The 27,613-nt window shown below is 58.1% G+C and overlaps 1 protein-coding gene across 2 annotated transcripts in view; it reads right to left on the bottom strand.

The window, feature by feature from the left end:
* Window positions 1-2,067: 2,067 nt before the first annotated feature.
* PEPD (peptidase D) overlaps window positions 2,068-27,613 on the bottom strand; it is a 131,989-nt gene continuing 106,443 nt past the window's right edge. For both annotated transcript variants that reach the window (XM_077132228.1, XM_077132229.1), the window contains 6 exons: window positions 27,275-27,343; window positions 25,538-25,615; window positions 16,130-16,278; window positions 6,382-6,566; window positions 3,041-3,232; window positions 2,068-2,569 (listed from right to left, as the gene is read on the bottom strand). In XM_077132228.1, the coding sequence (XP_076988343.1) occupies window positions 2,432-2,569; window positions 3,041-3,232; window positions 6,382-6,566; window positions 16,130-16,278; window positions 25,538-25,615; window positions 27,275-27,343 (811 nt within the window). In that variant the 3' untranslated portion in view covers window positions 2,068-2,431. The remainder of the gene's footprint in view (window positions 2,570-3,040; window positions 3,233-6,381; window positions 6,567-16,129; window positions 16,279-25,537; window positions 25,616-27,274; window positions 27,344-27,613) is intronic.

The following is a 27,613-nucleotide window of genomic DNA, read 5'->3' as shown; positions in this document are numbered from 1 at the left end:
TTAAACCTAGACTCCTTAGGATTTCTCTCCATTTGATCTTGCCAAATTACTTTCCCTCCATCTTCCCTCCTATATCACTTTGCTTTGGACACGGGTTTTCCAAGCTTTTTATTCTGAGACCTTGGGACAGCTCTTTGTGTCTGGCAGGCTTTATCTCCTCTTGCTTTTCCTTTACAACCCTTCCTGTCTCAAGTCCTGTTCTTTTCCTTCATGGCACTTTGCAAGCTTTGAGATGACTATATTTATGCTTGTTTAAAGTGAAACCTCTCTTTGAAAACTACAGGCTACAGAGCTTGTTTGTATACCACACTGGTACATGGTGGATGCTCAAAATGAATAGTTCGATCCTCCCAGGCTATTGGAAGACCCTTCTTCCACTGGAGATTTCAGGTAGCTGTTCAGCTTTTTGGAAAGGTCTCTGATACGTCTCTGAAGCTCTATAACTTTCTGTAGTGGTTGGAGGAGACAGACTTGCACTTTCAAAGAATGCCCTTCGATCTACTGACCTGGGTTAAACCAGAATCACATCTGTGCTCCCAGCCCCTTTTGGATGAAGAGCACATAATTATTCAGAATGATCTTCTTGTGCTTTTTCATCTACTTGTTTGATAAACAGAGGAAATGTTTATGTGGCATGTGCAGTTTTGGTATGAAATATTTGAAGAGGAGAGAAGGATGTGACACACTTGCCTTTTTTTCTTTCTTTTTTAAAAAAGAACTAAACTGTCCATTTAGTTCTAACCTAATTTTGATTGCTTTTATCTCTGGAGTGGATAGGAGGCTGAAACTGATTATCACAGTTTTCTTGAACCTCAGAAAGACATTGTTACTCAAACTGCTTAGTGTCACAGATAACTTGGGAAATGTATCTGTATACTAGCTGGAAGCCCTGCAAAGTGGATGTTCTAATGCTAAGAAGCAAGTAAGACACGGTGAGTTGGCCACATTAAAAGTACTTTTGTGTTATTACCAGAGGAAGAAATTATTTTGCATTAAACTCTTCAGTGACTTCTTGCAATCTCTCTAGCATGGGCTACAGAGGTTTTCTGCCCCATCCCAGTCTGTTACCTCTGCCACCCTTTCTTTTCACTTGCTTTTCACCTTAGCTTGGCAACTCCTGGCTGAGAGTGCTGTGAGAAGACAAACCCGGCATGTACACAGACTTGTAAAAGCTGGCTCCAGGGGTGGGAACAGCCATTGGGCTGTGGGAGGCTGGACAAGCGGAAATAGGGAAGGTTATTCTCCTTCTGTGATTGGCAAGGACCAGGCTCACTGGGGCCTTGATGGCTCACTGCTGCAGAAGGGAACGTGGTCAGAGGGTCTACCCTTAAAGAGGACAGATTGTGTAGGCAAGCACAGAAGGAGAAACTCAATTTGGCCATGATGCTGCCTTTGGCCCCAGTGTCTCCCAGACACATGCTGGCTTTGCCAGTGGGTCCCGTATGAAAAGGAAATCAAGAGCAATGCATCTTTACAAGTCTCAAGTTTTAAATAACTCTAAACTGATGTTAAGCACCACATAGTTCTGTTCCCCTTTAGAAATCTAGCTTTGATGGCAGGATCAAAAAAGCCTCGACTGGTTCACTTGTTAATGTGTGCAAAGCAAGGCACAGTGAAGGCCACCTCAGCTGGTATGCCTGGCCGGAGTGCCTGGGCTAAGCAGGTTCTCCCTGTAGCCATGCCTCAGGCTACACTGACACCAACAGAGCAAAGCTTGGTCGGGGTGTTTCCCTAGCACCTTGCCTGTGGGTAGTTCTCAAATGTGCATCAGGAGCACCTAGAAGCGCCCATGAAATAGGCACTCCTTGGGCATCAGTTTTAGAGAGTGGGTCCCAGTGGTCTGATGTCTGTTAGGCTTGGGAAGCACTGCAACCAGAGGTATGGGGATCACCAAAGCCCAGCAAGATACCAGGGGCTCAAAGCAGGCTCCAGGGAGAGGGCTCTGCCCCTGTCCCACCAGGCCTATCTGAGGCAAAAGCCTGTGTTGACATCATTTTCTTCCGGTCCTCACAGCCATGCCTAAGCATTCAGAGGGATGGATATAGGAGGAGGCTGTGCAGAAAAAGCCATTTTAGGAAGCCTTTTATTGCAAATTCCATTCTGCATATTGATTGTTAAAAGAAAATCCTGGAAATGTACCTCTCCTGAGAAAAGGAAGACAAATGAGAGGAAAACATGTCTTAGTTGCTTCAAAAAGAGGATCATTTTCAATCAGTTTTAAAAGTTGTTATTTAAGCAAAGTGATCTTATAGAACAGTAATGAAAAAGAGCTTTCCCTTCAGGAACAACCCTGTGTGGCAGAATCAGATTTTGAAGCCAGGATTTCTGAGCACCGTCTCGCACTGCTGAAGGGCCAGCAATCAGCAGCTGACCCTCATCAAGAGAGGTTGCAAGGCCAGGCCCCAGTCCTGCTGGGCACTCCTGGCTAGCTCTACTTCGGGCCAGAGAAGGGGGTAAAGGTCTTGTCACGGCCTGCCATGCACGCTTCGATTTCCTCTATGGTGCGGGGCACGCAGGTCAGCAGCTCCATGCCACTGTCAGTCACTGCAACATCCTCCTCGATTCGGACCTGTTTTGGACCAGTAAACAGACACTCATTACAGATGCCACACCCACCAGAGGGTCTGACCCGACCTCCCAGCCTGACCCCCACTGCTGACGGGAGAAACTCTGGGGAGTGTCAGTGCTTCCCAGTGACAGAAAAGGCTGGCCTTAAGGCCTCAGGACCACCACTGGGAGGAGGGCTCCTCCCATGGGGCCATCTACCCATGTCACCTACCCACCCTGTTCTTGCCCTTGCACCTTGTTAGGTGGATGGGAGCCCTGGGAGTAGGTAGGGGTTTTGTGGAGCCTCTTTTCTTCCTGTTGAGGGGTCAGCATCTTTCTGGCCCATCACAGACCATGAAAACGGGCAGACCAGGTCATTCTGGTGAGAAGGTGAAGACTGTCCCTTCTCTCACTTGGCACAAAGGGGTAACAAGCAGGCAGAGCATTGCGTAAGTATTCTGGGAGCAAGAATGCTGGGCTCCCTGGCACTCACCCCACCAAAGCCGCGAAAGCGCTGGAGGACCTCACGATTAAAGAAGCAGGCGCGGGCCGGGTCCGCCAGAGCCTCATCCAGGAGGTGGTCGATGAAGTAAATGCCCGGCTCCACAGTGAGCACCATGCCAGGCTTCAAGTGCCGGGCAGTGCGAAGGCTCCGCAGTCCGGGCTCATCAATGCGCTCCACACCCTGGGGGCAGGAAACGAGGGAGGCCCAAGTGACTACTCTGCTAGCCATAAGACCAGAGAGGGCCAGAGGCTCCAGGCCAGGGCCACTGCCTCACACAGGAGACAGATGGGCAAGAGAGAACCTACAAGTTAAGCTTCCTGACCCTGGGGTGGGAGTCTACCTTGGGGGCTCACTGAGCTGGGGTAAGGCCTCCTGACCCCAGGCATCTTAGGCCCAGACTTGTCCTTGCTGGGCTATGCCACAGGCACTTCTGATAAGTCCTCTGTTCTCCACACATACCCCCAGATTTCAAGTGTTCCTGACCACTGTGACCCAGAGAACTGCCGACAGGAGGCCAGTGGACACTGACATGCACCCATACACTGGTGTGTCCCAGGGCCTGCTGCCGAGGCCAGCCTACAGGGCTGGCTGGGGGTCCAGTATAAGCAAATCCAGTGAAGCCAGAATAGCCTATAATGGGCTGCATTTTTCCTTCCAAGCAGAATCAAGTGAAAACTGGCCCCAGAAGTGCTGGGCCCAGCTCCCCTGGGCCAAATCCCAGGTTTTCTATGACGCCTTCGAGGAGCAACAGGTGCTGTCATTGGGATGGGTCTGTCAGCACCAGCACAGGCATGTCTGTGTGGAGATGTACATGCATGCTAGGGGCACAGCCTAAAAGCATGGCTCCCAGAGAAGAGGCGTTCCAGCACAGCCTGGGTCCTTTCCCTCAGGGCTGTGTCCCCCTTCCGTGCTCTGAGCCCTGCAGCTGATCCTGGGAACACCCAGCCCTGCAGAAGAAATGGGCTACAGGGACACGGCCCTGTCCCCCCAAGCATGCATACTCAGCCTGGACCTGTCCACTAGCGTAGACACAGCCCTTAGGCTGCCCGAGGCTGGAAGGGCTGGTGGTGTCCTTGGACTTGCAAGTGGCCCTGCCTTCCCCAGGTCCTGGTAGTAACCATTCTGAGGGCCCCTGAGCAAATGGGCAGCAAGCTTGCTTTCTGGTCAGAATCCGAGCTTGCACTGTACTGCTTGAGGCTCCCCCAAGGAAATCCAGCTGCTGGAGCTAGAGTTGTCATTTCTGACTGTTTTGGGGCCAAGAACATCAGACTTCAATTAGTGGTTCATGTAAGGTAACCAGAAACAGGCCACTCAGCCTTCAAGGCTGGGCACAGCAGGGGAAGGCAATGTGGCTGTGAGTCCATGCTGTGGGCCAGGCCAGGAGGGTAGGGAGGAAGGGACCCCATGGTCATAGGTCTGCCTGGGCCTGGCTCTTGATATGGACAGTATGGTGCCTGGTACCACTACCTTGTTTCCTGGGCCCCTGGCCTGGAGGAGCAGGCAGGGGAGGTTGGACGGCAGTGTTGGCCACAGCCCAGAGGGCCTGTCTGGAACAGCAGCCCCTGGGCTCAAGTGAGAGGTATCTGTGGGGTTGGAAGGACTTGTCAGAGCTGGGGCCCAGGATCTCCGTTCCAGGACATGTCTACCCTTCAGTGCCCCTCTCTGCCCCTCACCTTCATCCCTGTCCCTCTCTCTCCAGGGAGAGATATTAGGAAGTTAAAACTGATTTTGTTGTCAAAGCCAGGGATGCCTGGCTGAGGCAAATACTGGATGTGTCAATGAGGCAGGGCAAGCAGCTCTGCTGAAGCATGTGGGGACGTGCCCCTAACCCCCAGGAAATTCCAAGGCCACCACTCAAATGGGGGTGGGGGAGAATGGGAGGACCCCTGGGGCCCACAAGGAGCAGGGCACAGGCCCAGTATGCCTGGGGGGCCAGTCCTAAAGCCAGCGCTGGGCTGTGTGGAAAGCAGACCCCACGAAAGAAGAGGCTGGGCCTGAGCCCCCGACCCAGAAACTTGAGCCCTGGGTGGGCACCTGCCCATGCTGTACCCCTGCTGGCCTCTGCTGGGGTGAGGGCTCGTTGAGGCCTCAACTTGACTGGGTTCAGAGCAGAGGAGACCCAGATGTAGGCCTGAAATAAAACAAATGACTTTTTTTCTATAGGAAAAGCCATATTTTTTCCAGTGTTTATCTGTCAGAAGAATAGACTCTGAGCACAAAGGGTTGCTTACTGGAAAAGATGAAAACAGTTCGCTGCCAATTTTCTCTGGTGGAAAAAAAGTGCTGTGGCGACTAATGAAGAATGAGCCTCAGTTAACAATGTCTGGAAGGCCCTGCTCTTGGCTCCCTGCACACAATGTGAGGGAGAGAAATTAGGAAATTAAAACTGATTTTGTTTCTCCAAATTTAACTGTTTACACTTGAGGAAAAAATAATTGAATAATAATGCTTCTCTTGAGCAATTTTTTTCCCCCCAAAATTGTTCCTAGTGCTTTCAAAATACCCTGCAGCCAGCGAGCCAAGCCTAGTCTTGGCCAACCGGCAGTGGGGCCCCAGGGCGTGAACCCATTGCGCAATCCACCCCCTGCACCGTGGGCAGCAGGCCAGGTAGTGGGGACGCGCTCACCCCCACCCACGGGGAGGAGAGGCTGCAGCCACCTGCCTGTGAGGGCCTGCTGAAGGGTCTCAAGTGCCCTCTGGGCGGGCCTTTCCCCAAGCAGCCAGCCAGGAGGAGCAGAGGAGGCCTTGCCTGGAGATGTCCCCACAAGCTGCCCTTTCACCTCTCTACCCTACTGAGACACCAAGAGGCCGCAGGGGTCTGCTGGCCCAGGGGGTGAGCTGTTCCTGGGGGGACCAGGGTAAATTACCAGTTCCCATCACCCCGTATGATGGAAGCACAGATGCACGATGTGAGGGGTGCAGTCCCAGCCCCACCCCCCCACCTGGCCGCAGGGCTTCCCCTGCTCTGTGTCCTGACCATCCACCACCCTCAGGGCAGGTGATGCACCCAGCATGTCCAGGGTACAGCACTCACAGAAAACCTGTCTCTGAGGCCAAGTCTGTGGAGGCAGCCACAGAAGAGGCACTCACTGGTCCATCCCTGCCTTGAACCAGGCCTGGGCCAGGAACTTCTAATGGGTATGGAGGAGAAGGAGCAGTGGGTGGTGCCGAGAAGATTCTTCCCTCTTCAGCGTGTCTTCACCATGGAGTGCCAGCCTGCCTGTCCCACACCCCTCACCCCAAGCTCCCCCACTGTCTCCCAGTGCCCGCCCCATCCTGGGAAGGGCCAGGCTCAGTGGCAGCCCCCAGGTTGACATGTCCACACTGACCTCAGGGTAGCCACCCACGTCGTGCACGTCAATGCCCAAGAAGTGGCCAAGCCCGTGGGGCATGAACACGGCTCCCAGGTGGGCCTGGGCCATGGCGTCTACACTGCCACTTAGGACGCCGATGCGGGTCAGCTCCTCCAGGTGGATGCGGTCAGCCAGGCGGTGCATGTCAGGCCACCAGACACCTGTGGCTCAGAGGGGGGCTGTGGTGAGCTGAGGAAACTGGTGGCCCAGCCAAGGCTTCCAGGGCAGGAGCTGGGAACATGTGAAGCCCTGGCTGAGGGGAGGATTTGAGATGAAGGGCATGGGTACCCCAGTGGCCAGGGTTGACATGGCCCAGGACGGTCCTCTGTGCAGACCTCTCACAAGCAAAGCTAGCACCCCTTCCTCTCATTATGTTCTGCCCCTAGGGGTGGGCTTCTGTCACCCATGGCCAGTGGCACTCAAATGCCTGTTCTACACAGGGGCTCAGCCCAGATCCACTCTCTAGCCCACCGAAAACATCCCAGACCAGCCTGATCCCTGGGTAGCCCGAGGAGAAAAGCAAGTGCCCCCCAACAGTGGCAGTGGGGCAGACTTGGTGAGCCCAGGTCCTGACTCAGAGCCTCAGGCCTTGTCTTTTGTGGGGCAAAGGGGAAGCAGGGGCTGGGGGTACCTCTGCATACCAGACTGTGGCTGAATCACCCTATGAGCTGCTTGTGGGGAACAAAGGTTTCTGGGGTGAAGGTGCAGCTGGCTGGCAGTGGTCTGTGGCCCCACCTCCTCAATGACCCCGTGTTCTCCCAGACAGCCAAGCCCCAGCCTGCTAATCAGATGCATCTTTACACCATGTTTCTGGGGCAAAGGTCATAAGAGAGAACTTCCCAACACAGGGAGAACCTCTGCAGAGCTTCTGGGGCCACAAAGGCACTCTGGGGTGCAAGGGCCTGAGCTCAAAGGCAGCCTCCAGCTCTGCCTCGTCCCTGAGGCCCTGGGGGCTGCAGCATAGGGTGCCCTCTAGAAGCCTCAACCGTCACTTGTGAGTGATCTGGCCCTGCCCACCAGGCTCCGTGGGGTCCCCACTGCAGCCGCTCTTTGAGGGGGTTCCTCCCAGCTTTCTGCCATCCCATGAGGATCACACATGCTGATTGGAGGCATGGGGCCCCAAGTTGCTGTGTACGCTGGGGTAGCCTTTCTGGCAGTCTACCCCAAGGGGCCTCCCCACTCCATCATCACGGTGGCAGCTACCTGGGGCATGCTGGGGGGCTACTCATGGTGCAAGGCCTTGTTTGATCTTGGGCTGGGTGGACGCTTGGTGCTGTAAACCTCCTGCCAGCAGAGGGCAGACAAAGACCTGGGGTGGGGGTGGAGGTGGGCAAGCAGGAGTGGGCGAGCAGGAGTAGGAGACAAGCAGACACCCCTCAGACAACGGTTTAGTCCCTTTCTGCCAGAGACAGAGGCTAGGGCCTCACATCTGGGATCCTGAGCTGGCTGCAGCTGCAAGGTTTACTCGACTTCTTGGACTTCCAAGAGGAGGGTGGGGGGCACCTATCCACCCTCAGGATAGGGCTCAGCCCCCCTGGCTGTGGAAGGAAAGATACCCAGACTATCCACAGAGACCTCTAGAGTCCAGGGGATGGAGTTTATTTACAGTCTTCTCCTACATATGGCCCCTAACATAGCCTGTTCTATCCGCCCAACCCTTTAAGGGCCGAGAGGGGCAGCCTGGGGTCTGGGGTCCAATGCAGCATTCAGGGAGGGCCCGGCAGGCCTGTGACCGGGGTGGTCCTGGGTGCACAGGACACCCTTGGCTGGCTGGGTGCATGGGGGTGGGGGTGGTTCCCTGATGGTGTGGCAATCCCGCAGTGGAGACCTGGGTAGCAAATCCGGGCTATGTGGCTCACCAATGTGGACCCAGGCCACTGGCTGCAGGGTCTCTGGCCTGCATGGGGTGGCTGGGGGCAGTGGCCCCAAATAGCAGCCACCACTACTTCTTCCTTGTTGTGATAAGACCCTGCACTCAACATTTAATGTCTGTTGTGTTCCTGGGGCACAGATCCAGCCTGCCCGTGAGACCTGGCTACTGCCCTTCTTCAAGACCCAACCCTGCCCATCCGATGACCCCCCACCCTGCCACCGCAGTGTCCTCCAGGCACCAGGCCACCACCTTTCTGTTCTCAAAACAGCAGACCCTTAGCTGCTGCCTATGCCCGGTCTCTCCCAGCCTTCACCTGTAAAGCCTTGTCCTCATCCTTGGGGTTTCTGTGTGAAAAGCCATCATCCCCAGTCACTTTTCCACTGTCCCCATTATTTCCCTCGGAGCACTCTTCAGCCTGGGATGTCTCCTGGACAGGTCTACTTATTTGCTTCTTGGGTCTCCCACCTGAATCAAGGGTCCTGAGGGCAAGGCTGGCAGCTATTGCCCCAGGCCTGGCTCTCGGAGAGGGCACCAGAGCTGGATGTAAGGCCTGCTCCTGCACAGAGGCGCAGCCTCTAAAGGGACCCCAAACACACCCTGCACAACAGGCGTCTCTACCTCCACCTCTCCCTGCCCTTCTCTGGGACAGGGGCCCCTTCCAGTGGCTGAAGGGGAGCCCAGGAGGCGTCACGTGACTTCAGACCTGGCAATTTCATTTGTGGGCTGAAGCCCTGGACTGGTTTCGGCAGAGGGGACCAGGTATAAATCATACAGGCGGTGGCAGCTCAGCCCCCCTCCTGTCCGCGGACCCCCGCAGGGGCCAGCCCGGCGCCCGACATCAGGCCCAGGCGGCCCCCATGGCGCCTCGAGTCTTCCTCGCCCGCGCGCCCTCAGGAAAGGCCGCACACACAGCCCTCTTGGCTGCGAGCGGCTGTTTCTGCCTGTGTGTGGTTAGGGCTGCGACAGCGATTACGCCTCCAGCAACTTGGCCCCAGCGCCTGGCCCGGATGGTGGTTACAACACCCACGGCCAGGCGGGGCAGGGGTCCCTGACTGTGAGGCCTTGGGCTAGGCTGGTGCGAGGCCCACTGTGACCCCAAGCCCTCCCACTTCAGCAGCCCGTAGGCTCCCACACTCATACTAGGGACGCCGCAGTGGGGTCACTGTTGAGACCTGGGTGCCATCCTCTTGCACTCCCACCTGCAGCAAGGACTGCCTCTCTTTTTTTTCGCATGGACAGGCACCGGGAACCGAACCTGGGTCTCTGGCATGGCAGGTGAGAACTCTGCCTGCTGAGCCACTGTGGCCTGCCCAAGGACTGTCTCTTATCCTGGCTTCCCTGAAGGTTGTCTCCTGAACCTGACCCTCTTTCCGAGCCCCCACCTCTACTGGATCCTGTCCATCTTGCTCCCTGGGCCCTGGCCACTGCCTCATCTCCATTCCATCCTTGGATGGATGCCAGGGCCATTTCTTTAGTACATGGGGTAGACCAAAAAGAGCCCTGCAACAGACCTCACAGTCCCACCCCAAGTCCTGGCCCAGTGCCCTGATCTGGCCTTCCTTTCTGGCTTCATGGTGCACCCACTCCTGGGTATGCAGCAGCTGCCCTGGCCCTGTGCTGGCTGCCCACTGTTCCCTCACTCCTCCCACAGGCCCCTGTGAAGAGGCACCTTCTCGAGAAAGCCCTCCCCGACCGCCCCTTCCTGCACTGCCAGTGCTTCTCTGCTACAGGACAGCTGAGGCATGCTTATGGCCCTGGAGACAGCTGGGCCTATGCCCAGCTCTGTACCTGGTGGACATTATCTATGGGGTGAGTGGGGACTCCCCACCTCCCTAAAGGGTCTCTCTTGCAGCCACTACTGTGATTCCACTGGCCCAGGATTCGGGAGCACCTGTTCTCACCACCTGCTCCTTTGTGCAATCAGACCCAAGGTGGGCAGGACGACCATAGGGTTAGCGCCCCACAATTTGCCTCATGGCACTTTTGGGCTGGGAGAAATGTGAGCTAGGTGTCCAGGCCCCAGGACGTGTCTGGAGCAGCCCTAGCTCATTGGCCTGTATCTGGACTCACTGGGACCTCCCATCCATTTCCCCCATTCAGCACCCCCAGGCAGCACCCGCTCTGGACAGGCCTAGAGCCTATTGGGCCTGTGGCCTGGGCCGGCCCCTCAGAGTCTCACAGCATCCATCATAGCATGAAGGCTGCCTGCCCAGGGTATGACAGCCTTGGGGGGCTCTGGGGGCTCCGGAGGCCCCAAGCAGAGCTGGGAAGGCAACAAAGGGCCCCACGTGCTGCAGCCTTCCAACACTTCCAGACAAAGAGCTCGCTTCATCAGAGCGGACAGTGGCCCCCAGGGGAGGGTGCACATGCCAGCCCTGGGGATGCAGGAAGGAAGGCTCAGGGCTGGGGTCCCGGTGTTCAGACTGTGGGGACTGCCAGGCAGGCTGTGCTGGTGGTCCATGGTTCAGGCCTCCGTCCTGCCCCAGCCTGCACCGGGGGTGGGCTGACCCCAACTGCTGCCAGAACCTCTGGGGACCCCCTTGCCTACAGAAGGGCAGGGGTAGCCGTCTGCTCTGGCATCAGGCCTTGATGGGGAGGTGGGCATGGCTGCCTTCTGCAGAAGACACCCTGTCCACCCACACTTCATCCGAGCTGGGCCGAGAGCCCCGAGGGGGATTGACAGGGTTCAGGGAGCTTGCCCACCCTCCTCTAAGTTCTACATCACAGAGGGGCTTCTTGGGCCAGAAGGGTAGACACCGGTTCTCACCTATGCTGGCCCCCCTATCCTCTGCCACTGTCTAGCTCCTGCTACAGGTGCCACCTGTGGTTGGGGAGTGAGGCCCTGGGTCCGGTGCTAACCCCTCAGGGCAGGGCGGCCTCTCGGACTTGCTCCTGCTCCCCGGTCCACAGGTCCTGTTGCCCTATCCAGAAGAGAGTACCAGAGCCACTCTGGGCTTGGGCACCTTCCCCTTGACAGCCAGTCCTTTCTGACATCCCGTGGGCAGCCCTGCCAAGCGGCTGGGGCCTGAGACCAGGGACGGACGGGATTGGGGGTCACACGTGCCACCACACGGGCTGTGCATGGAAGTCAGAAACATCACTCACAGGCTGCGACACGCCTGCTTCCACAGACCCAACACGAGTGGTGCCCTGGGCTGCACAATGCAAGTCTGCACTCCCAAGGGGAGGGGGTGTCACTTAGGGAGGCCCTTGATGTGGGGGCTGCAGGTGGAACAGGAGAAAGTGGTACCTGCAGCAGGGGGACACGAGTGGACAAGTGGGCGAGGTGGGAGAGGGGCTGAGTCTGGGTGCTGGGAAGTGGATGTGAGGCTGCTTATAGGCCATGAGACTAGGGCTGGCAGCATGGAAAGGCCCAAGAGGGTGCCACGGGGGTGGCTGGAAGGGTCCTCCGGTTGGTGGCCAGTGCCAGGCACCCCCCCACCCCGGGCCCGCCCTGCTCTTCCTAGTAGCTCCCCTCCCAACCAGACCTGCCCTCCCCCACAGCCCACCCCCCAGGATGGCCACGGGCATCAGCACAACCCAGCCACAGAGACAGGGAGGTTCCCATGGGTGGGCCGGCTACCCGCCTGCCCTGCCATGAAGGCCGTGCAAGCTTCGAGTCCAGCCCCTCCTGTCTGGGCAGGAGGACGGCATCCTCCCCGACCTAGCGGCCAGATGCCCTGCCCATCTCATGGAGACCCTTGAGGGCCGGCGCCCCTGACCTGAGAGCTCGGCCTGCCTTCCCCGGCTGCCAGGAACCCTAGCCCTCTGCCTGTGGGTGCAGGAGTAACTTCTCCCTCTCGTCTGGCCATCTTGGTGTAACTTCCTGACTTTTTTGCTTCCTCTCAAAGGTCTGTGTGTCTTAACCTGGGAACTGGACCCACAAATCGGGATCTTCTGTTGGGACAGGGCGTGGGACTGAACTGACCAGGGCCTCCTGGCTGCTATGGAGAGGCAACCTCCCCTTGCCGTCCCGGGAGTGGCTCTCCAGGCAGAGGGCGTGTCCATCCCCCACCCTGCCCCGAGGCGTGCCCTGCGTGACCCAGACCAACCACCTTGCAGAACGGGTGGGAGAGGTGGAAGGTACTACTGGGGGCTCTGCTCCAGTTCTCCCATGAAACCTGAAGATCCCAGCCCAGGCCTGCCTGCCCTGCCAGGGGAAAAACACTGGCAGGGCCCATCCCACAGGCTCTGCAGAGATCAGCTCAGGAGAGCCCAGCTGTAGAGCTGGCACGGCAGGCAGCACCCCCCACCAGAACCAGGTGGCTAGGAGAGTGTCAGGCCTGAGCACTGGGCCCTTCCGGTGGGACCTGGACTTGGGGACTTACCCATGGCTTGGCTACTTCCTGGGCAGAACTCAGCTTGCTGACTTGGGCCACTGTGCCGGTCAGGCCACCAGGGTCCTCCTGGGAGGCCCTGCCCAGGCCCCAGTAGGTTTTCCTGTGTCTGGGATGAGGCCAGGCCCTGGTCACCCCCAGGCTCAGCACCAGGTGAGGGGTAAGCAGCACTAGGGGCTAGGAGCCTGGTGCTCTGAGGTAGACAAAGAACCCCAGGGGAGGTACTGCCCTTCGAAGCCCCCGCCTGCGGACAGGCTGTAGGCCCCACTGCCCTCTTACTCTGTGCCCCAGTGCCCCTGTCCCTAACCTCACCACCTGCTCCCCACAAGGGCCGGCCCCTCCTGCCCTCTCTCCAGGGCTGTGGAAAACCCTTAACCCTTCTGGCCTAGTGGCAGACTTAGGTCCAAGAGGCCACCTCTATGCTCCCTGGCTGGCCCTGAGCTTGCTGAGCACTCCATGTTCCTCAGCAAGCAGGCATGTGGGAAGTGGTGAACAGGCTCAGGGGATAGGGGTGCTGGTGGCAACTCTGGGGCCCAATCCACCCTCACAGGCCACCAAGGCTCTGTTTCAAACTGTCTCTTCTTTTAGCTTTGGGCTTGAAACTCTTGAACATCTACAGCTCAGAATTGCTTACAATGTTTAAAGATGTCTCCCCTTGGGTAAAGATGACAACGACAACCCGCCCTGGGACAGTAGCAGGGCAGATAGAGACCCAGCCCCATGACAAGTGTGACAGGGATCCCTGCTGACCCCACAGAAGCTGCTGACCCCACAGGGGCCACCTGGCTTCCGCCTGAGGGGCTGCACCCATAGATGCCAGAAGAGTACCCCACCACGTCCATTCACTGGCCAAAACCTCTTCCTGTGTCTAAAGTACTTAACTCTTCAGAACTGAGCACTGAGTCCTCACACCAGCTGTAAAGAAAGAGGCAGCAGCGCCCCTTGGGTGACTGCTTTACAGATGCTGACCTGAACGGGTTAACAGGCCATGCCTTCACCTGGTCTGAGTTAAACCAGTTCACGGTGACCCCTGCCTGGCCCCCTTCCGGAGTAGACAGGCTCCTCCCGGCCCTCTCCTTTCCGCGGTGGGTGCAGCACCCTGCACTTTCCTGCCTTCACGCCACGACGTGTCCCAGAGATTTCCCTGTGTAGGTACTTTACAGGTGGCTGTTGCTTTCTTCACCAAACCCAACTCAGCACAAGATGCAGCCCCCATCTGCGGCCTCTAAGCCAGGTGGGTCGCAGCACCACCACCGTCACCCTCTGGAAGCTTGTTTACTTGTAGGTTTTCTTTCCTAATCTCCTTTTTGGGGCATATCAAGTTCCCGGGCCTCATTTGTTCACTAAACTCTGCTCCTCTCGGACCAGTGGGGCAGCAGCCGTGGGGTGGGGGGGCAGGGGCCAAAAAGGCCTGTACACATTCTGCCTTCTGAAAACAACTGGCCGAGGACCCCTCAAAACCAGCGTTTGTATAGCAGTTACCCCGTAAGATGTCATCATGGGCTCTGGGGCCACAGGGGACTGTTCAGCGAAATGCTGAGCCCTCGGTTCTGGATTCTGGGGCTCGGGACAGGGGTTCTAGTAGTGGCTGCTTATAAAGGTCCCACAGAGGGGGAGGAGGCTGATACCACGGCCCTCCTGAAAACGACAGGAACCCACAGCCTGGCTGCCAAGGCCGGGTCCCCAGAAGGCCCCCCTAGCACAGAACCATCTCCAAGCACTGAAGAGAACACCTCTCCACTTCTGACTCGTCAACCCAGCAGTGGCCACCCCTCCACTCCACAGAATTTAACGAGAGAGCCCTGGCCCTGGGCCAGGCACCTCAGCCCCAGCGTTGTGTGCTGCTGCCGGCCTGTTTGGTGAATGCAGAGACAGAAACACGGAGCTGGGCCTGGACAGTCTCTTAGGGTCAGCTGTTTGCTAGGCAGGAGCTGCCTCCAGGGACCTGTCCGCCTCTCTTGAAGGCTCTTTGGTCAACATCAGGTATTCCCTCTGACCCTCAGAGAGTGGCCCAGGATGAAGGCAGTGGCTAGAGCCCATAAGTCCGGCCATGGGCTTATCCCCATTCCTTCTCCTCAGCCTCTCAAACCTCTGGGCTGTCTTGGCTCTGGCCCAGACTAGACTTGCTTTTCTCACTTCCTGTCAAGCTGTGATGGCGCCAAGCGACCTAACTTGGCTGGAGTCCATCTCTGTTGCTTATGTCCCAGGACAGAGAACCAATGCAAGCACTGGAGGGTGCCATGGCATGGGACAGCTGGGGCCAGGTCGTGTGGGCTGCTTAGGCAAGTCCCTGGGCAGGATGGCTCAGGAGACAGGAAGAGCCCTGGCTGGATTCAAGGACGCACACGTGGTGGTGATCAAACAGAATGTTAGGACACTATCAGGAGCCAAATGTCCACAGAAGGCCAGGCTTGGAGGTGCGTAGAGGCCTCCCCTTAGTTCAAGCTCTAAGGAATCCAGGGTGGGGCTGCCTTGGAATGCCCTGGTAAGTTCCTGAAGCGGGAACATGGTAAGTCCACGTCCCTAAATTCTCTTCTCCAAGCAGAGGTGAAAATTTGGATGGGAACCTTCCATTATTGCTAGAAAAGCCACTTATCAATGAAGGGCAGAAAACAAATACCAGGCCCAGGATATGACCCTGCAGCTGCTGGACCACAGTGAACCCTGAATCCACCCTTCCCAGCACTGTGGAGGGAAGGCCAGACCTTCACCAGGGAGGAGCGCAGCTGACTAGTGTGGTGGTGATGGGGGAGGATCTGGGACTCCCAGATCCCTTGCCGGGGGGATGGTCGGTTCCCCTGGAGGACAGCGCCTCACCCACCCCACAGGATGGTGGCAGCCATAGGTGGGAGATGGCCCACCACCAACGGAGCAGACACCCGGAGGGGAAGAGCAGGGTGTAAGTGGGATACTGAAGCCTGGGTGGGGGGGAACTGGCCAAGGCTAGTGGCTGGGAGAGGACCACCTGGGTTGGGCCCAGACTCAGCAGCACCAGCATGGCTGGGATGGAAGGCCCTGTGGAGCTGAGACATGCTGGGTGGCATCAGAGGCGTGCCATATGGCTCAGCTAAGTCTGCACAGGCCCGGTGTGAGGCTCTGTAACCATTTTACACAGGAAGAGCTTCTGTCCAAGGTTCCAAGGTCACAGAACCAGTGAGGGGCCAAGTGGGGCTAGAAGCAGTGAGGAGCCAAGCGGGGCTAGAACCAGCTCCAGGGTCCAACCAGACACTGGTGTTCAGAGCTGGCCAAGCCCCCCTGGAGGGGCCATGGCTGCCTGGGACTTAGGGCCTCGATTCCTGGCTGACCTTGCTTGGTGCCAGCTACCTTTCCTGGAGTGCTGGGGCTGCCGGGGCATCCTGGGACCTGATGCCACCCTGTCTTTTGAGCCAAGAATGGGCAGGGGGAGCCAGGATAGGGGCAGCTGATGCTACACAACGCAGGCCCTGCTTCCTACAGGCCCTGTTGCACAGCCCAACTCGCTGTCCCAGGGGTTCTTCCTGCAGGGCCCCCTCACCTGGCTTCATGGCGCTCATGACTGCACGGCAGCTGCGCAGCACAGCCTCGTAGATGGCCTTCTGGTCTGCGGTGAACTTGCCGTTGGCAGGAAAGGAGCACGTGATGTCAGAAGCAAAGCAGTAATACTCGCCGCCCATATCAAAGAGACTGCGAGAAGAGGGGGCGTGAGGGCAGGTGAGCACGGGTACTACTGACCCCCCAACCGTGGGCTCCCTGCCCCCAGTGCCAAGCGCGCTGCCTGACAACGCCCTGGTGGACACTGGGGTGCTGCCGGCAGAGCCCCAGGAGGGGACCTGAGGTCAGGCAATGCCTTGTGCTGGGGGTGGAGAAGTCCACCCCGCCTCGGGACAGAAGGGACCTCCTTCCTGGAGCCTCCCATGGCGAGGCAGACAGGGGAGCTGGGAACGAACAGAGGAGGGTGCTTTCTGAGGCCAGCTGCACCCTCAGCCTGGCCCCTGGGACCCTGTGATGGCAGCAGAGCCTGGAAGAATGAGTGGGCCACACCCATGCCCACAAGGGCCCCTTGCTGGCTTCAGGTGCAGTGAGACAGGAAAGGGCCCAGATAGGAGGGGCGAATGGACAGATACCCCTCCCCCACAGCCCTTCATGGGTCACAGTCTAGTCACAGAGCTGACGGTGACAGACATGGCTGGCAGACGTGGGCCAAGGCCTGGTGGCCACTGAGCCTGGTGGTGCTAAGCAGGGGGCTGCCCCCACAGACCAGCTGGCACCCAGCTCTGTACAGTGTCAGGCTGTTCCCCCCCGCCTCCCGTGGAACACTCTGCAGCCCACACACCCCGGGAGACCTGAGCCCGGGCCTGAGCTGCGCTTCCCTGAACAGGGCAGCTCGCCCCACAGCCATTCCCTCTGGGTCCTGTCCTGAGGCCAGAGCAGCAGCAAGGCCACAACAACTGTTTCTTCTAAAGGAGAACCTCGGACATGCAGGATCCCCTGACACTCTGCTGGAATCCAAAGTGCCCGGCCAGGCACTTTCTAATCTCCTGTCTTTTCTGATTGCAAAATACCCTAAGCTGTGTCAAAAGTGCAAAAAGCACCAGATAACACCTCAGGTGACCTCTCATGGAAGGGGACCTCAGGGTGGGGGAGGACCTCAGGGTGGGGGGGCCCCTGCCTGGGCCCCTAGAGAGTGACCAGCTCAGCGTGGTGCCAGCAGAGGACAAAGAAACAGACAGCAGTCCTGAGCAGCCCCAGCCCAGCAGCCGCTTCCCAGGAGGCCCCATGCTAGGGGAATGTGGGTCAACAGTGCCTGGAGGGAGAGCCCTGCTGGGGGTACTCCCTATCGAGCTGCCCAGAAGGGTGGGGCCCACCTGACGCCTTGCACTGAAAGGGAAACTGAGGCTCAGAAAGCAGGTCCTGGGGTAAGCAGCTCAGAGCCTGGCCATGTGGCCTCCTGTCCCAGCCCGACACTTGGCCATCCCACCTTCCCACCATTAAAATGGGGCCACGGCCACTGCCGCCGCAGGTTCTGTGTCTTCTTGGGGTCGGCACGTGGGCAGGCGTGAGGAATGGAGCCACGTGAGCCCCAGCCCAGCTTTACCTGGGGAAGCAGAGTATTCTCATCCAGGCTTCCTTGGGCCAGGAAAGGCAGGTGGCCTGTTATTTAGAACATGCAAGAGGGTCCGAGAGGCAAGACAACGCTGGGAACTTGGGGGACACAGATTCCTGGGGGCCACCAGGCCAGAGGAAGGCTAGGAGCAGTACCCTGGGCAGAAAGTTCTACTGGACTGTGCTTTCCTCAAAGAAAAACAGAAATTGAACTATTTTTAAAACCAGGAAGCCCCAGCAAGTACCGAAGAGCGCGTGCTAAGTGCTAGAGGCTTCTAGAAGAGTAAAAACAAGACTCCTCTAGTACAGCACAGGAAAATCTGAAGCCAGTTCTTCTGCCCACCCTGCAGTATACCAAGAAGGGGAGGTGATGGGTACTTGGATTTCCTGCTGGCTGGCTTTAGCTTTCAGATTCTAAACTTTCAACTGCGTTTTTCTTTGTTTTAAAATCACCCACTTTCTGGAAAAGGAAGTGTATACCCAGCCGGCCGGCTATCCATACTGCCTCGCGACTCTTGGGCATGGGGCTGAAGTCTATTTTTGTGCTCTCAGTTCCCTATCTTTTTCTGCCTTAAAAAAAAAAAAATCCCCCTCGGAGTTTCTGCATGCCTAAATTAATGCAGAGTCAAGCCACCCCGGCATCCAAGGATGAGACCCGTCTCTTTTATAAATCACCTCCAAGCCCTCCTCTGGGTCTGCTTCATCTGTCCTCTGAACACAAACTGACAATGGAGAATTCGATCTTGCTTTGGCTTCTGCCTTCCCAGCAGCCTGGGGACCTCCCCCCCAGACACTGCCATCTCTGGCTGAGTGAATGTGTGTGATAATCCAAGACATTTGGGGGACGCTGCACATCTCCCCGTATTCACACGTGCTCAATGGGTCTCATTTCTGGTTGGGAGAGGTCCATCTTCTGTTGGCTTTTCCTGGGCCCCTTAAGGGCCCCTTCTTTGCTACCTGCCACCGTGACCCCACCCAGACCTTCCTCCTGCAGACCCACTGTGGGGACCAGCCAGCCATGGGCAGAGGCAGTTTGGTCAGCAATGCGAGGCTTGGGAATAGTTGGGGGGAAATGCTGCAATGTTTATACAAGGGCCACTTTGTACTCAGTTTGTGGCCTAGTTTTAATCTCTTGCAGAGTATGTGGCAGAGCAGTTAGCTGCTTCTCACCCAAGAGCACCATTTATGTGTGCGTGCAGGGGACTGACTTCACACCCCAGCCTGCAGCCTCCCAGGCTGCATCCGGGACAGGCTGGGGAATTTCTGAGCAGCAGGAAACTCTGGCTTCTTTTCAAACCTCGGCGGGAGATAGAAAGGAAGGAACAGGGGCCACTTTTCAGCTTGCCTGTCACAGTAGGCAGCCCCTCCAAACAAGGTAATGCACTCATGTCTCCTGAGCACGTGGGCTAGCTGCCACTGAGGACCAAGCTCTAGGCACAGTTGGCAGGGCAAAAGCCACCACTCAGGGACCTTGGGGCTGCCCCAATGCCACAGGCTGCCCTGCCAAGTGGACTCTCCCCAGTGCCTTTGGGGTCACTTCTGCCCCATTCAATGCAGTCACAGCACAGCAGCTCCTGGGGATCTGCTAGCCCCGGAGCCATTAGACCCTGGATGTTTAAAGTACTGGGCAGCCACATGCTCCAGACCCACTGTGAGCCTGGAGAGAAACATCGTCACTACTGCAAAGATGATGTGGCAAACAGCAGCCCCAGCGTGGGCCCAGGCTCAGAAGCGCACGCCGGGTAGTGGCCTGGTATGGGTGGAACAGAGAACACACCCACCCCAGGGTTTGTCCGGTCAGACCAGTGGCCTCCAGTGGGGGAGGACATGAGTCGGCGTCACGTGCACAGCACATGCCTTGTGTCACTTTTTTGGTAGCCAGTGTCCCATGATGTTTGCTGGCACCCAGGCTGTCTGGAGCTGTTTGTCAAGCTGTGGGTCTCGAATTCAAGGGAGTGGGCTGTGATCGAGAAGCATTCAAAATTACAAAGAATGAACTGGACTGCGTGTGAAGGGTGTCTGGTTACAATCTGGGCAGATCTATGGGTGTGGGTAGGGGGTGCTTTTGGCGGGGATGGGGAGCTGGAGGCCACAGCCACCGGTCTGGGCAGATGGCTGACCAAGGCTTGAGCCCTCCTGAGAGCCCTCTCTGACTCCAGGGACAGGGTCTGTCCTTGAGACATAAAACCCTCAGGATGGGCTGGCTGGTGACAATCACCTGTTCCTCGAGGAAACAGCCCAGTGGCGGGTAGGAGCCTGGGCTGGGCCTGGCAGCAGGAGCCACTCGTGCTCTAAAGCCTCCCGAGCCATTAAGCGTGAAGGTCCCCTGCTGGGACACTTCCTGCCTGGCCTTGAGGGTCCGCTGGGGAGCTACTGCGCTGATGCAAGGCAGCCCTCAGTCTGACTGGCCACCCAGGAACTGGCACAGTTGGCCCATATCAGCCTGCAGGTCCTTGGTGTGTCAAGGGGGCTGCTGAGACTGTGGCTGGGCTGTGGGCACCCCATCGCCCACAGAGGTATGTCTGGGGCGGAGCCAGTGGCTGCTGCTCATGACCCAGATTGGAGGAGCAAGGGAGGAGAGGGCAAGCTTCCCAAGCAGTTTCCATTCCTGTCTGGCCCATGTCAGATCTGCTGAATTTTCAGGGAACCAACTCACCAAGAGAAGGAGCAGGAAGGAGCTGGTTGGTAATGACACTGGTGGCAGTAAAAGGGTGGAGAGGTGGGGAAGGACCCTGCCCTGGACACAACCCCTCTCATCCATAGGTGGAAAGGATGGGCAGATCAGGGACAGGAGATGAGAGGGCTCTGTAGGTGTTGGCTCTCTCAGCTGTGTTGAGAAGGATTCTGAGTTCCTGGATTGGGATGTGGCATAGGTAGTGAGAGTGCTGACAAGAGCTCAGGGTGTCTTCAAAGGCTTTCCAGGGGTGTACCTGGTAGCTGTATTGCTCTGGGCAAAGAAAAGCCAGGCTCTGGTGGCTGTATGCTGGGCTCTCACCTCCGTTGGTCAGCAGGGCAAGGTATGTGTGAACTGGGACCTCAGGCTGGCCACTCCTGAATAGGGAGACCCGTGGGGCCCGAGTCCCTCAAGAGGGAAGGAGAGCAGGGGAGAAGGCACTGGCTAGCTACTGGGTATGGGGGCTGGAACAGGCCTCTCCTCCTTCCCATGCCGGAGGGGCAGGGCTGGGAGCCAACCCCCCACCACCCCCCTCAATCCCTGAGCCCACCCAGACAGCCCACTTTCAGGACACACAATGCTGCCCTCTTGTGGTCAGCACGGGAAGGTGGGGCTTGCTGTCCACCAGCCCCTCCTGTCTGCAGTTGGACAATCCCTGGCCTGGGTCATCTTTGCACACCCTGCTGAAGGAGGTCCTAAGAAGACCCCCAGAACCTCCACCCTGGGGGCCCCTTCCTGGTCACTTTCAGGACACTTCCTGCAGGTGAGCAGGGATGTCCCAGCTGTTTTTCAAATCAGAGCCCATTGGAAATACCTCCCCTCCCAACCTGTGCCCTGTGGGGTGAGGCTGCCGATGGGTCTGGGGCAGCAGGCTTCAGACTGGAATCTAGCCCAAGAAAAGGTCCAACTCCGGCTGCAGTACATCCAGCAGCCTGAAACACGGATGATGGTGCCCCCTGGTGGCCCACAGGCAAGCTTGCTGGCCATGGCACCTCCGTTCAACTCGGGCGGGGGCTCTATTTTCCAGGGCCCAGGGTGGTTCTGGAGAGACCCGATGCGGGGGGGGGGGGGGGGGGGGGGGCAAAGGGCAGGGTTAGGGGGGATCTGCTGGGGACTTGCGCGTAGGAAGGGCTTCAAACCTCCTTGGACACTGCCCTCTGTGCGAGCGCGGTAAGGACGGGAATTCAGCAAATGCGCTGTCCATGTGTAATCCCATTTTAGGAGGTCTGCCCGCCTGCCTTACAAATAAAAACCAAAGGCAACGAATGGCTCCTCCAGGAGCAGGCAAGGGCTATGAGGGCTGGTGGCACACACAGACGGCCTTGAGGGGCTGAAGTAAGCTGGCATGGGAGGCCCCGAGATGTGCGGACCCACCGAGGCCGCTCCTCATCCTCCGGGGACTGGTCTGGCCCAGCAGCCGCCGGCCTGGTGGGAGGTGTGGACCTCAAAATACTCCCCTTGGTTCTGGGGATATAAGCGCCGCCTGAAGGAGAGCGAGAGTGCCATCTCCGGACCGCCCTGGACGCTCCTGGTACTGGGGGATGGAGGAGTGGGCGGTAGGCCTGGCCCGCTCACCGAGGACGGCTGGGGGCTGAAAGCAGAGGCAAGCCCCACGAGGCAGCCAAATAACCCAGGTGCGGTAGGCGCATGCCTGTGCCCTTGACGGGGCAGCAGTGGCTGGACAATCAACTGCAGGGGGGGCCTGGAGTGTAGGTGGGGAGAGTCCCCGGCCTGCCCAGCTCTGGAGCCAACAGCATCGCTGCAGCTTGCCCTTGCTGGGACTCAGGCAGTGCCAGGCGCTGTGCTCCATGTTTTGCATTTTTCAGCGAATCCTCCTCAGGGTTATGTGCTTGCTGTTGGAATCCCATTTACTGAAGGAGAAACAGAGGCCGAGAGGAGGCCACACAGCCAGGGAGGGGGAGGGTCTCCCGGCTCCCTGGGTATGTATTGGGGTGGCGGCACCCACATCTGGGATGGGGCGGACTGGTCTCCTCTCAGCCCCCCCACCTTCTTCAGTAATGGCTTTGGGGTCTGACTGCCCTGGACCAGCTCCTACCCCTGAAATAGCCCACTGCTAAATGCTAAAACACCACCGGAGAACTTTGCAGGACCAAGACCAGAGCCCACCTCCTGGACAAATGTCCCAAAACACACACACTGCTGGGGGGGGGGAACGCAGCTGCAGGAAGGTGGTGGCACCCTGCTCGTAGTTCGGCTCCATACCTTCTGATAAAGTACCAGGGCTTTTGTGTTGGGATAACAGCGTGATTTACTATTTACCGAACGCAGGAGGCGCGCAACGGATCAATTTCAATAAAACAATGGATTATAAATGCCGCCAGCAATCTGGCAGTGGCAGTAATCAACAAAACATGTTGTACTAAACACTACATAATAAATTGGCTATAATAAACTCATAATTATTCTACTGGCTACATTTCAAAGTTGGCGCTAGAAAAACAAAAGCACCAAAATGGGCTTGGTATTTCCAGCTGGTCAACTCTCCTTGCCACAGCTGTGACGGGGACATGGGGGCCAGGCACTGCCCAGGAGGGCTGAGGCCCCTGCACCTGCAGCACCCTGTGTGAGGGCCCAATGTGTACCATACCCCATCAGGGGCACCCAGGAGTACCACTGGGACCAGCTCTGATGTGGTACAGATACTTTGGAGTAGACAGAGGAGAAGGAGCCGCTCTCTCTGTGGTATGCTGAGCTCACTGCCTGAGGGCTTGGTGCAGGGACAGTAGGAACCTGCTGGCGGGTGGGTCTCTGCTCTGTCTTGGGACTGGGCTCCCCAGTCCTTCCTTCCCACCCAGACAGAAAGGGTGAGAGCCTCTGAGGAGCCCACATGTCTCTCTTTGGGGCCACCAGTGGCCCAGCGATAGCCCAGAGAGCTGCTGCTCTTTCACCCCAAGTCAGAGAGAGCTAGCACCCCCCACCCCCAATTCTTGTGGGCAAAGATGGCCACACACACAGGCTGTGCACCAGGCCCTGGTAACCAACTTGAGTCTCAGCTACCTCACCTGTTAGCTGGGGACAGCACTCCCACCTTGTGGGATCAGGGTTGGGATTAGGTGAGAAAATGTCTGCAGAACGAGGCCTGGTGCCGGGCACAGGGGAGGGCCCATCATAGTCACTGCATGCTCTGGGCCCTTGGCCAGGGAGGGCACTGGACCCTCCAGGAGGCACTGTGCTCTGAAGCGCCTGGCCTGGCCTGGCAGCACAGAGCAGGGGCGGCCAGCCTCTGCCCCACCTGCAGCCTGCAGCACAGCCAGGCACTTGGGGTGGGGGTGGGGAAGCTGCTTCTGGTGTCACTCCACATTGTAGGCCCTGGTTATCGGCTCAGCACTGGGGTTCCTGGTATGTCCTTCCTGCTGCCACATGCTACCTCCACTCCCAAATGAGAAGACTGGCCCAGAGATGGAAAAAGTGGTTTTGTTTCCTTTCAGAGGACCGGACCGGGGTTCTGCCCACAGTGGCCGGGGCCAGAACCTCATGCCCACTTACTGACTTCGGGGAAGTAGAGTGACCATAGCAAGAGGGCCCTGCGGGGAGGGTGGGCCTTGGGTCTGGGTGGGTGTGTTAGTTAGATTCAGTTGTCAACTTGGCCAGGTGAGCATACCTAGTCTTGTTGCTGAGGACATAAGCCAATGGTACGTGAACCTCATCTGTTGCTAATTACATCTGCAGTCAGCTAGGAGGTGTGTCTGCTGCAATGAGTGATGTTTGACTTAATTGGCTGGTGCTTAAATGGGAGATTGCAACGTAGCACTGTTAAGCAGCTCGGCATTCCTCATCTCAACACTCGCAGCTCAGCCCAGGCCTTTGGAGATGCAGAAAGAAGTCACCCCAGGGAAAGTTGTTGGAACCCAGGGGCCTGGAGAGAAGACCAGCAGAGACCATCCTGTGCCTTCCACGTAAGAAAGAACCTCAGTGGAAAGTTAGCTGCCTTTCCTCTGAAGAACTAACAAAATAAATTCCCTTTTGTTAAAAGCCAATCCATCTCTGGTGTGTTGCATTCCTGCAGCTAGCAAACTAGAACAGTGGGTTTCTGCAAGTACTTGGCAGTGACAGCTGGGAACAGGTCATCTCTTTGGAGTGGCCATCCATCTGTCCTAGTCTGTCTGTTTGTGTTCATGGCCCTCCCATGGACGTGGGCTGCCCTCTCACCCCCGCCCGCTGCAGGCTGGCTCGCAGCCAGGTGAGCAGGGACTCCAGCTCAAGACCAGGGAGCCATGGAGGAAGCAGGGCTCAGAGGTAGCCACGTTCCAGTACATCAGCAACAGGATGAAAAGGCACTAGGGAACTGGGTGGGGCGTCCACTAGGATGCTGGCTGTGACCCTAGCAAAACACATGACGGCCAAGCCAGGGTGGCCCTGGTGGGTGAGTGGCTGAACCCCACGGCCCAGCATCTGACCACCTCTCTGCAGCCCAGTGTGGCCCAGGCTGACATGAGGTCGGGGGTGGAGATGCCCCTCAGGAAGGGGTGGAGACCAGGCCCGCCTCCCCCTAACACCCTCAGCAGGGCATACTATGGGTGCTCAGAGGTCCCTCCCAGGCTCAGGGCAGCGGCTGGTGAGGCTGGGGTACAGCTCTGCTTGTTCGTGCTGCGTGACAGGGGACTGTGAACAGGACAGTCCCACCGCTGGGGGGAAGCCGCAACATCTGCCCACGTCTGCTCAGTCATTTCACGTCAGTGTTCCAAAAGCCCTACCAGCAGCCCTGGGTAGGGGGTTGAGTGGAATGAGTGGTTCTTGACTTAGCCAGGGTCAAGGGGGCCTATGGCCGAGTCTGGCAGGTTTCAGAGGCTGGTCAGCTCGCTGGGGTATTTATTGCTCCACGCTGAGGTCACAGAGGGGAATGTGGTGCATGATGAACAGAGAGGACAGCGGGACGGGTCTGGGGGGACATTCAGGCCCTCCTCAGAGTCCACCATACCAGGGCCCAGTGGGGACCAGGCTGTATTCGTCTAGTGCCTTCTGGCTGGGTGTAGGCCCTGGACCCTGGGAGAATGGGCGATGCACAGGGCAGGCGGCCTGGGCCGACAACTGTGCTGAGAGGAGGCCTGGGCCTTGCTGCGGTCAGTCTTGGGCCACCTCGAGGGATCCACCCCCACCTCTCTGCCCCCAAGCGGAGCCGGGCAAGGGCGCCAGCAGCTCACTTACCACATGTCCCCGTCACGGATCGTGCGGTCGTTGGGGGACCCAGCATGTCCATAGTGCAGCACAGCGGAGTTCTCGCCACTGCGGGTGTGAGAGGGGTTGGTCCATGGCTGGCCTCACCCGACAGGCCCCAGAGGGGCTGGTGCCACAGGCCAGAGCCAAACCCCCCACCTCCAACCACTGCCACCATCCCTGAGGGAAGGACCCTCTATCTTCCAGCAGAGGCCCAGGGAGGCTGGCTTGGATCCAGCCCTGCAGCTGGGCAGGCAGCCCCTTGACGCTCAGTGGCTTCGCCTATAGCTGTCCTAGCTTCAGGGCCTGCTCAGGTGGGGGGGCCTCTGGGCTGGGGAGGACGAGACCAGAGGCCTCCATGATGGGGCAGGACATGCAAGAACAGAAGTGGTGCGGGGAGGAAGGCTGAGGACAACCCCCAAGGAAGAGGGATGTGCTCCACAGAAGGACCAGGCGCCTCAGGACGTGCCCTGGAGCCTGGGGCCAAGAAACAGGGACCTCGGGAGAGCTTCCTGAACAAGCGATGCCTTTAAGAAAAAAAGGACTTTTAACTCTGTCCAAAGAAAAAAACCCACCTGGGCATAATATTTATAGCCCCGTTTGGGAGTCTCGGGAATCATAAAAGTAGAAATAATGATTTTTCTCTCTATCCACCAGAGAAGAGCATTTCCAAGGACTGAGATGTGCACATGTATTATTCATGTTCCAGGACGGGAGAGAGGCCGCCCGCTCCCTCCGTGGGCAAGGCCCTGGGCCCAAGCAGGGGCAGAGCAGGGGTGCCCCGGGGACGAGGGGGCCACCACCGCCACGCCATGCCCTGCACAGACACACCACAGGGATGCACGCAGACACACCCACCCAGAGCCCCAGACCCACCTACAGTGATTTACACACTGACACACACACAGCTATATGCACACCTACATAGAGCCCTCAGCCCTACCACACACAGTCACAGCATTGCCCACACAGACACACGTAACACTGACACCCACACAGAACTCCACCCCATCCACCAGAGGACCATATGTGCCATACACAGAGGGTCATGCACAGACACACCTGCAGCGACAGCCACACACAGTGATGTACACCCATCCTGACCACTATAGCCAAAACACGCCATGTGCAAGACACACACACCCATGGACACAGGCAGCCATGCACATCCATGCAGACCACCGCACGCGCACTTAGGTCCGTTCCCACCCTGTGCCTCAGGGACGCAGAGCCACATACCAGCACCCACCAGAGAATGGTGGGACACAAGGCCACGTTCAGTGCCACCAGGCCACAGGCACAGCCACGGCCTCACGCATCAATAGCCTCAGGACATAGCCTGGGCCCCATGGGCTAGGGGAGCTGGTGTGGTCAGTGTGTTGTAGAGTGGGCAGGAGGAACAGCTGGTCAGGGGCTGGCTCCCAAGCTGGCTGCCCAGGTGGGAGGCTGGGAGAGGGTGATGGTGGGCGGCCCTTCCACAGGGGGTGGGCTGGGCTCCTCCACTTTGCCCAGCACCAGGCCGGCCCATCTCCTGGAACAGCAGAGGCAGCCTCGGCTCCTTCAGCCTTACCGTCCTACACGAGAGGGAGGTGGGAGACAGAGTGACCTCCCAATTGGGGCAGCAGGGAACCATGCGCACATCTAAATGGGTGGGGGCCTGCTTCACCTTCCCCATGACTGCTCCCACCCACCAACAGGGAAGGGGTCTGTGCCCAGGGCGCCGCTTACCTGCCGCAGATGCAGGTGTAGGAGCTGTGGCGCATGCCGCCCCGGGAGTAGCAGTAGTGCTCGAAGAGGCTGCAGGGGAGACATGTCAGGGTGTCAGAGTATTTGTCAGCGGCGCCCAGTACGACTCTGTAGCCCAGGCCTGTGTCTGGCCACAGGCTCAAGGTCACCTGAGCTCCCTGGCATGGCCCGTGAGGCCTGGAGCCCAGGGCAGACAACAGGCCCGAGGGGCAGGGTGGTGGGAGAGGGAAGGCCAGAGCTGAGGGCCCCGCAGGACACCGCCACGCCAAGCACATCAGCAGTGACGAGTCCCTGGGAAGGTCAGCCCCCCGCCCACCCCAG

Source organism: Tamandua tetradactyla, chromosome 16 (assembly GCF_023851605.1).
Source record: "Tamandua tetradactyla isolate mTamTet1 chromosome 16, mTamTet1.pri, whole genome shotgun sequence".
Taxonomy (NCBI): Eukaryota; Metazoa; Chordata; class Mammalia; order Pilosa; family Myrmecophagidae; genus Tamandua; species Tamandua tetradactyla.
This window is presented reverse-complemented; position numbering and strand designations above follow the sequence as displayed.